At 39.3% G+C, this 9,907-nt stretch overlaps 1 protein-coding gene across 1 annotated transcript; it reads left to right on the forward strand.

The window, feature by feature from the left end:
• Positions 1-560: 560 nt before the first annotated feature.
• LOC307259043 (cerebellin-1-like) lies at positions 561-3,109 on the forward strand. Its single transcript, XM_080038766.1, has 6 exons — positions 561-721; positions 1,112-1,186; positions 1,852-1,923; positions 2,009-2,050; positions 2,460-2,588; positions 2,686-3,109. The coding sequence occupies exons 1-6, from the start codon at positions 574-576 to the stop codon at positions 2,964-2,966; spliced, it is 747 nt and encodes a 248-aa protein (XP_079894892.1). The 5' UTR covers positions 561-573; the 3' UTR covers positions 2,967-3,109.
• The last annotated feature ends 6,798 nt before the right edge of the window (positions 3,110-9,907 follow it).

The following is a 9,907-nucleotide window of genomic DNA, read 5'->3' on the forward strand; positions in this document are numbered from 1 at the left end:
TCCTTATTTGGAAAGCAATGATACCTAACAGTGAGCTGCCCTTTTTCAGTCTAGTCAGGTGGCCATCATAACAAAAACACAGCACATTGTCGGTTAATAATCTTTCATCATTCATTTCTTTCACACAGGGCGTGTTTACCACAATCAGATGCAGGCCTTGGGAACAGAGCAGAACACAGTGTAAGATTGGTTTCAGCGCTTTCTGCCAGAAAGCCAAACCCTATATACAGAGACATCAAAATGCATGGCATCCATTTAATTAGCCTGTGTGTCTGTCTGAATCTGTGCATCAAAGTGTTAGAAGAATGATGAAATAGTCCATAAATAATGGCCAAGCCCAAATGAAACCTTCATGTGGTATCAGCCTCAAGGCCTAACCCTGAAATTGACTTGGACTGCTGACAGAAATCCCTGTAGGCAAACGTATCTTTTGTTGTGTGATGAGAATTACGAAATATTCAAAACACGACGTTGAGATGATCCAGAAACGCCTACCTCTTTTTATACACTATATCAAAGACACGCAGGTCTACACTGACACATTTCATCTGACTGAATAACTGAGAGGTGAAGATGGCTACAGTGGAGAAGCTGGTGCAGGAGGCAGATAGGCTGGCAGTGGAAAATCCTCAATGGAGCCTCCACACTCTCCTGAAAGACATTGTCGCCTCATTGGCTAAACAGGACGCGGATCTGAGACGAGTGCAAAGCCAGGATCCAGGTAAAGTGATATGTAGTCATATAAAAAAAACAAGTTATTATATTAGAAGCCCTAAGAACCACTGTTGTTTCACATCGGTATCAATGGCATGGTATGGCAGTTCAGACTATATTTATCCAGTATCAAAAGGATAGAACTGAAACTATAGCATGTTGTACTTTCTTGTGTTACTATAAGACATAAGGATTTGTCATTCTAGAGCAACAACTACATTTCATTGTATAAGTGTGTTATAGTGAGTCCAAGTCATTGTGAGTGACAGATGATTGCACAACAAAGAAGATTAGAATTCTGCAATTCCTCCACAAATATCTTTGAGCGATTTAAAAAAAGAACCCGATGGTGCAGTGAAATCAAACTCTATTTGTGTCTGACCTTTTTCCGAACAAGCTGGAAAACCGGGAAAACAGGAAAAACTGGGGGATCCGCAGACTGACCTTAACGAGCTAAAGAAACTGCTGAAAGGTATGTTCTGGAAATCTGCATGGCTATTATTATTTCTGTAGAGTTTTTCTTATCACTTTAAGATCAAATCCTAACTAGTTCATTGGTTTTCTTGGAGAAATTGTGTGTGTTTGCTGAAAGCTTCTTCTGCTGCTGAGAAATGTACAGCAACATGTCCTGTATATATACACAGCATGTATAGGCCTACTGTATATAGGTAGGGGAGAGTGGGGTTGTGCCAGTGGGGAAGTGGTGCCACGTTTTTTTTATTTTAGGAAACCATTGAAGAAATTGGAAATGTGATGTTTGCCTTTCAAAGTAAAATTTCTATGATCAGGGCAAGTTGTGCCACGAGACCATTTTACGAAAGCTATATTTCTTAAACAATTCATTTCAGATCCAAAGTTATTGTTGCCGGGGATGCACCACATCCTGAAATATATGTACATATTTTAGTTGGAGACATTATTGTCTAGGCCTAACTTTAAAGTCACTTTGAGTAAAAAGTGGCACAACTCACCCCACTCTCCCCTATATATACTGTATATAGGTATATATATATATATATATATATATATATATATATATATATATATATACTTTTTATTCAAATCTTTACTGTTTTCTAAAGAAACTGATGGTGCAGTGAAGTCAAACTTTATTTTTTATTTTATAACTTTTTTCAGAACAAGCAATAAAACTGGAAAAACTGGGGGACCAGCAGACTGAGCTGAACGAGCTAAAGAAACAGCTGAAAGGTATTTTCTGGAAATTTTGGAGAATTTTTCAAAATAAACTAATGGCGCAGTGAAATCAAACTCTATTTAAATCGTGTTTTTTCAGAGCAAGCAACAAAACTGGAAAAACTGGAGGCTCAGCAGAAAGGTATTGTGTGGAAACACACTTATTGATTTTCAGTATTTGAGTATTTTCACTTTTCACTTACTCATCAAACTGTAAATGTGTGAATGTACAGCAGGCTTTGGTTGCAGTTAAATCTACACTCAAGAGAAAACCTGTGTCTGTAGGCCTACTTCAAATTTCAGTTATTCGCCAAAACTAAAGTACACATGGTGGCGCTATTGTTGCCATGCTTCAGTTTGTTGATTACATAACCGGGGGAAATGTAGTCAAAATATGTATCGTTTTAACGTTTTGTCTCTTTGAGTGAAGGTACAACTAAAAATGTAACTTTTAATATATGAAGACAATTCATACAGAACAAATGTATATGCTTTTAAAACTCACGGTAGATAGAACATACATACTCTCTCTCTCTGTGTCTCTCTCTCAGTAATACAGGTGGCCTTCTCAGGAGTGCTGACAGCTGAAATTCCAATAGGCACCGAAGCCGAAGAAGAGATTATTCTAAAAGGCGAGCAAATCATTACCAACACCGGAAATGCCTTTAACCCAGAGACAGGTACTTGACATGTTACCAATACATTTCACTCTTTAGCCTACACCTATGGTCTGTTTTAATGATGCTTTTTTTAATCACTAAAACAAATATCCAACAGGTATTTTCACTGCACCGGTAAAAGGGGTCTACCACTTCCATTGGAGCTTTGCTACGAGTGCAAATGATGCACGTGCAGGTGCTACATTGGTGAAGAACTTCATGGAAATTTTAGATGCATATGAGAAGCAGGAATACGGGTATGTGTCTTCTTCTGAGGGTGTTACACTGATATTGGAGGAAAGAGATAATGTGTTCCTGCGTCTGGATCACCCCTCAAAAGCGCTAGAGGTTCAATGGTGTAACAGCACCTTCAGTGGCCATCTGTTATTCACCATGTAGGACGGGAGCAGTTCCTCTATGAAATCTCCTCTATTCTTTTAACAATACAATCACTGCACAACTGTAAAGTTAACTAAGCCGAGAGAGCAGTGCAACACTTATACAAATGAAAGTGTAACAAAAAAAATCCAATAAACATGATTGCAGCATCATCTCTTAATTCCTTCATTATTTCTGTTTCAGCTTTACATATCAACACATCGAAAGCAGAAAATCAAAAATGCTTTTTTCAACAGTATGTAAATATATCAGGACTGGACCCTTCATGTTATGCAAGGTGTTTTCATAAAGCTACGTTGCCAGTTTAAGACATTGGACTTTTTCTTAATGCGCAAAAATCTGTTGGCCTATATACGGCCCATTCTTCCAAACAAAACAACCCTTAAACAACAATTTAAAGTAGCTACGAGGAACTTTTTAATATTTTTCCCTCTGATGATCATAATGACATGTCACAGCAACCTAGACCATCAGTGCAAAGAATGCTATTTTGATATTGTTGTTCTTGTCCGGATACGCTCAAACAGGAACAACAGCTGGGGTAGCAAAATCACTACCACTTTTGTCCAAAGGGGCCGCTAGAATTTACACAAACGGAAAGTTCCTCATAGCCGCTTCAAAGTGAAATAGGAAACTCCTCCTAGCAATTCCTGCAGGATTCTCCAGGTTAAGCAGACAGTCTTTGTTTTGGTTTGCTAATCCACAGTTATTAAAACCACGGCCCTAATGGTAACCACGCAAAAACTTCTGCTCTCTTCAATTTGTTGTTATACAAACCATTACATTTGAACAAATAGTGCCATTTTTGAGTCACTTAACCAATGTCCAGCAACATTCACATTACACAAGGCTGACTTTAGCAAAGTTACTGCCTTTACTTTTTTGATATGATGTTCTCCTATGAATTGTGACATTAAAGACATTGGATTTTGTTCTTACCAGGTCCCATTGTTCCAAACAAAACAACCCTTACTTTAAAAGTTAAAGAGCAAACTATAATTCATTCAGGATTTTTCCAAGTTTAGCAGACAATCTTTGTTTTGCTTTGATAATCCACATATATACTGTAATATGCCCTGGCGCATTTATAACACTGATTACTGCCTCAGCAAACATTGGGCCCCATGTCATTTCATATAGTTCAAGCCAACACCACCCCGTAAATCCCCCAGCGGAGTGCCCGTTGTTAAAGTGTTTTTGGAAGAAAAAAAGTTTGGTGGGCAGAACAAGTCAGGCGAGATTTTCTATTTATTTTCGGTGTTTAATTGGACAAATGAATAGCATTCCAGCCCGGGAGCATAGTGGCATTATTGTTCTCGGAGAATAAACACAAAAAAGGGGTTCCTGCGAGGACTATAAAAGTGCAGAATAAACAGCTCTCTCAAAGCCCCAGTATTGAATGTCTGTTTATGACTTGTAATATGAAGTGCAGGAGTTTAAAATCACTAATTACATCAGCTATGTGGATTTTTTTTCTGGGGGAGAGCTCTTAAAAGGCGGGTTATTGGTGGTTTTAATTGTATGTCTGTGTGTGTGTGTGTGTGTGTGTGTGTGTGTGTGTGTGTGTGTGTGTGTGTGTGTGTGTGTGTGTGTGTGTGTGTGTGTGTGTGTGTGTGTGTGAGAGAGAGAGAGTGTGTTTTACTATGTCTAATGTGTTTGTGCCATTTTAACCGCCTCGTGCCTAATCGAATACTTAGGTCTATTTCACGCTTTTCTAAATACATAGGCCCATTTGCCTGGTCATTACTTTAAGCCTATGTGTGCTGTAGTATTAGGAGCCTATATATGCTGTATATATGTGCACCCCCGTGTGTGTGTGTGTGTGTGTGTGTATGTGTGTGTCTGGTGTGTGTATGTGTGTGTCTGGTGTGTGTGTGGCTTCATAAAGGCCCACAGAGGGCTGACCTTAGGGCGGCGCAGGAGGAGAAAAAAAAATGGTTTCCTCTGGCCTGATCTGTGCAGACTCTGGTTAATAAAACATGTTCCCGTCTTCCGCTCAGATGAGAGGGAGGTGAGCGGCCGACCCCCTCAACACATGTAGTGACCACTTTGTCAGCCAGCAGCTCCAATAAAAGCCCCGACATGGAAAGGAACTCTAATACAGGAATAGATGGACGCATATTTTTATTGAATAACTTGATAGATTTATTGTCGGATTAGTTGCATGTCTGGGATTATGATAGGTGGGAATGTTTCACTTCAGTCACAGAGACTAAAAGGTTGTAAAAACTCGTTAGAAAAACACCTTTTGTGAAAATTTGGGACTTTTTATTTTTAGCATTCTCAGCAAAATAAGCAATTGAAGGTGATCACTTTGACAAAATTAGTGAATATCTCCTCACGAACCGCTATACCTCTAGGAAGCAAAAAAAGAAAAAAATTACATGCAAACAAAAGGGGCCCATGCTCAGCTAGCACATGCACATTTACAGAGCCTAAACGCTGTGTTTTAACACGTAGCCTACATGATCTTTTCAGCGCACACACAGTTCTCGTAAGTTAGTATGCAATTTCAAGTTCTCGTATTCCAATGCATTTGTTTCTTTGGATGTTGACGTTCTTTTAGTACACACCTCTTGAAACTAGCCTACCTTTTCATGTAAAAATCAGCTGCTGTAGAAAAGCGATCACACAAACAAACATCCAGGGATGGAGTGTGAAAAGTCTGCGGTTGTCAGCTTAGGTGGTGGAGAAAAAAAACACACTGAGAGGGCATAGAAAGGAAACGTTCATAGCCTTATGTATATAGGCTATATGTGTGTGTAGCAGCTATATATGCTGTCCAGTTAGTGGCTACAGTCAGTTCAGTTCAGTTGGCCTGCCCCTGAACGCACCATCACCTCATCACTCAACGGGCCCTGCCTGGACACCCCGGCAGCCGACGCCCAAAAATCCACATTATAGGACTGTGTCTCATCAGAGCGACCCGTCACCTCATATCTCAGCGCAGGAGGCACGGCCCCATTCATGAGTGCTGGACACAGATTTAAACACGCGCCACGTCTGTACTATGACTAGTGGCCTGCTGTAGGCTACTGATGGACGGCCTGCCTATAGTCGGTTAAAGTTGAAGTCAGCAATTTTGGTGAATACTTTTTGTAAAAAAATAAAATGCTGTTGTCAATATCTGTGAATATCTCCTCACGATTCACTAACTGTACGCTCTGTGTGCGTGTGGTAAAAACATCCTGTGTTAATATACAGCCTAGACTCTGTAAACTGGCGTGTTGATAGCTATGGTGGGCCCCCTTTGTTTACATACCAGTGTAAAGAGCCTGGGGTTCTGTATTAACACCAAAAAACAAAAAAAAATCAGTTCACACACAGTACAGTACAGACAGGTAGCGGATTGTGAGGAGAAATGAACTAATTTTGAGAACGTGATTTTGTCAACAAGCAGAATTGCTGACTCCACCTTTAAAGCTGTTCTGCTGTCTGATTGGACACAGATTTGAGGGTGCTGAGGTCATGCAGAAAGACAAATCAGAATGTGAAGTATTCCTGGACACTATAGGAGCTATTTTGAGGAGCTATTTGGCTGCTTTGTTCAAATATATATTGGAGTGTTAGAAGAAATGTTGTGCTGCTTCTGCCACATTGGAAGATGGATTACTTGAAATAACGTGAAAATATGACAATTAAATCACATTTGGAGCTCACACACACACACACACACGCATGGCTACCGTGAAATGCCAACTGGTATATCAAGGCACAGCTGGAAATGTTACTAGTCACATTATGTATCAAGTACATCATGGAAAACTATAATAGAGAAGACCGGCTCAAACTTTGGATTTCAAAAAGTGTTCTGAGTCATTTTCAAAAATACTACTTTCTAACTGTCCGAGGCTCCCATTTCTACCAAAGCTGGACATTTTGAAAATAAAAAACTATTTCATATAGTTTAATTTAAGCTCAGTATTCTCATAAATCCCATATTTTGGGGGACTATTTTCTACTAGGCGATTAATCTGCATATATTAGCATATTCCAAACTGTGCTATTTGTTTTTATTCTTTGTATTTTATTTAAGCCTGCGGGGGGAGACCCTGCAGTGTCTTCCTGTATTTGTTCTTTTATTATTTCTTAATAATAACATTTCTAATTTTGATGTATGTTGTGCCAGTGTAAAACTATTTGAATTGCCTTGTGTCTGAATTGTGCTATATAAATAAACCTGCCTTGCAAAGATTTGGTAATAACAGTTACAACATTATTAAACAATGCTTTTATTATTAATACAGAATGGACACCCTTGTAGAATGGTGTATCACTCAGTCGGACAGTTTAAGAGTTGCTGTGCAAAGTGTTCAACAGAGGAGTATAGTGCTGCTGTTGTAACAGGACCGCCTGTCACTGCCAGCGACATCTATCTCAAGTGGGCTACGGGTCACACACATTTATAGCTCGTATCACATTCGGCGGCCATAGACACCACCAAATCAAATCAGCAGCTCGGAGGGAACCTGATTGTATCATGCCGTATATAATGTCCTGCTGGCCCATATGATGACAGACTATAGCGGTGCGGACCACATATACAGTAACACTATCGCCTGTCCGTCAAAATGGGATGCAAATGCTGGCCTGGGACACACACAAGCAAAGTTTTACTTTGTCAAATGTGTCATGAATAGGTATAAAGTTTTAAGAAGTATGCAATTATCAAGAGCAGTACTTCAGTGTCAGTGTAGAAAAATCCAAGAGCTAGATAGATAGATAGATAGATAGATAGATAGATAGATAGATAGATAGATAGATAGATAGATAGATAGATAGATAGATAGATAGATAGATAGATAGATAGATAGATAGATAGATAGATAGATAGATAGATAGATAGATAGATAGATAGATAGATAGATAGATAGATAGATAGATAGATACTTTTGCATATAAAAAATAACATTGCACTATTACAGACATTGTATTATAGGAGTGCTCCTTTGACTGTAGGACTATGTGGCCTAAAGCTGATCAGCAGTAAAGTGCCAGTATTGCCATGTGTTGATACCAGTGCAGAAATGACTAACCCTGCACTCTGTCTGCCTCTCCTCCATTATGGGCTGAGGGCTGCAGCAGGTGGCAGGAGGAGGAGTGTGAGCTCTGGACATGGAGCCAGATATGAGCCCAGATACCAAAGGGGGACTCGCTGGAAACAGTTTAAGAAAAGGGCAAGACTGCCATCTAGTGGGTTAAGGCGAGGTAAGACACTGCAGGTGAAAGGGGTTGCATTTTTAACTTATAGATATAATCATGAAACTTTTCCAGTTGATTATTTACATTAGAACAATCATTATTTCATATAACAGATTTGTTTAAAGAAATGTTTGAATATATGTGCACATTTGGAAAGTTCTAACTAATTATGCATGCATTTGCGTATTTAAAAAAAATCCCAAAAATAATCTATAGATGTTGGATAAAGCCAGAGTAAACATCTTTATTTCATTTTCAACACATTAGTGTCCAACGTTTTGACAGAACAGGTTTCGTTTGGAGCAATTTTTTTTATAAATCAAAAAACGCTATGTACAGATCTTAAAAAAGCTTCTGCACCTATTCTACAGGTTATTACAGAAGGATGTATTCTTATATGTTGTTAATTGTCTGATGTTTGACACATTGTGTTTTTAAAAACATTCTTAAAATGCATTTTAAGACATGCACATAGTAGTCTTTGATTTAAAATGAAAAAAGGCAGTATCCAAAATATGTCCTATAAAACGCTGGACTCTTACAAAAAAAAAAGAATAAAGATTCTAACTTTGGCTTTATCCAACATCTAGATTTTTGATGCAAATGTATGCATAGATATTTTACTGTGAAAAAAGTAATCAAGTGGCAGAGTAAATTGACCCTCTTCACGTGCAGTGTCTCTCGCCTGAAGTTAAAGTGAAAAAAAATCATTTACGTTTGGAACAATGTTGCATTTTTCTCCTTTTGTGATGATTATTCCAAACTTGCTGTTGGGTGATGACACAGTGCGAGTGCCGTGTGAGTGTGAGAGTGCAGTCGGTGCACTCTTGCATTTTCTTCCTGAAGAATTTTTAATTTTGGTAGGTGTGACATTTACAGCCCGGGGACCTAAAATCCAGCCCCATAAATAGCTGCTGCCCCCCTCCCTCCCACACCCTGCTTTTTAACAACCCTTTCAATACAGAGTTAATTTGTTTTTTGTCTGACGCTAGATTAAAACGTGAACAGTGAGCCAGAGGTGTTTTTAACGGGTTCCATTTCATTATTCCACACAGCGCCCCACGGTCAGGATATAAACACACTGGTGGAAAATGAAGTGTCTGATGTGGCTGTGAACACTTTTCTAAAAGGTTGCAGGATTTGAAAAGGTGGAGTCAGCGCTTCTGGAGAAGGCTTTTGGTCGAAATCACTCAGTATTTCCTCATGATTTCGCTACCTGTCCGTACTGTGTGTGTATGTGTACACTGACAAAAATGCAAGTGTTAATACACAGCCTAGACACTGTAAACAAAGGGGGTCCATCGTAGCTAGCAACATAACTTTTAAAAGAGCCAGGCTGGGTATTAACACTGGATATTTTTTTTCAGCATTCACACAGTAGGCTACAGACAAGGGAGAAATATTCACGCATTTTGACAAAAAGTGATTTTTGTCAACCAGCGTTCTCCAGAATCACTAATTCCATTCCGACACTCCAAGTACGTACCCTGAGTAAACTGAGAAACTCAAGATTCCCCCCCCCCCCCAGCTATGAAACATGTTTACCACATCTACCGAAGGCTGAGGGACTATAAATTCAGGCAAAGTTACAAGCGCTATAAAGTCAAGATACATCTCCCACAGTTCAGTGGTGGATGGCTGCAACGAGGCCAACAGGAATATGTTCTCAGCGACAGTGTGGTCACACCCAGGTGGTCTAGAACTCAGGTATCCTGACAGCTTTCAAAAGCCTTTTCCAT

Source organism: Ammodytes marinus (assembly GCF_949987685.1).
Source record: "Ammodytes marinus genome assembly, chromosome: 12".
Classification (NCBI taxonomy): Eukaryota; Metazoa; Chordata; class Actinopteri; order Uranoscopiformes; family Ammodytidae; genus Ammodytes; species Ammodytes marinus.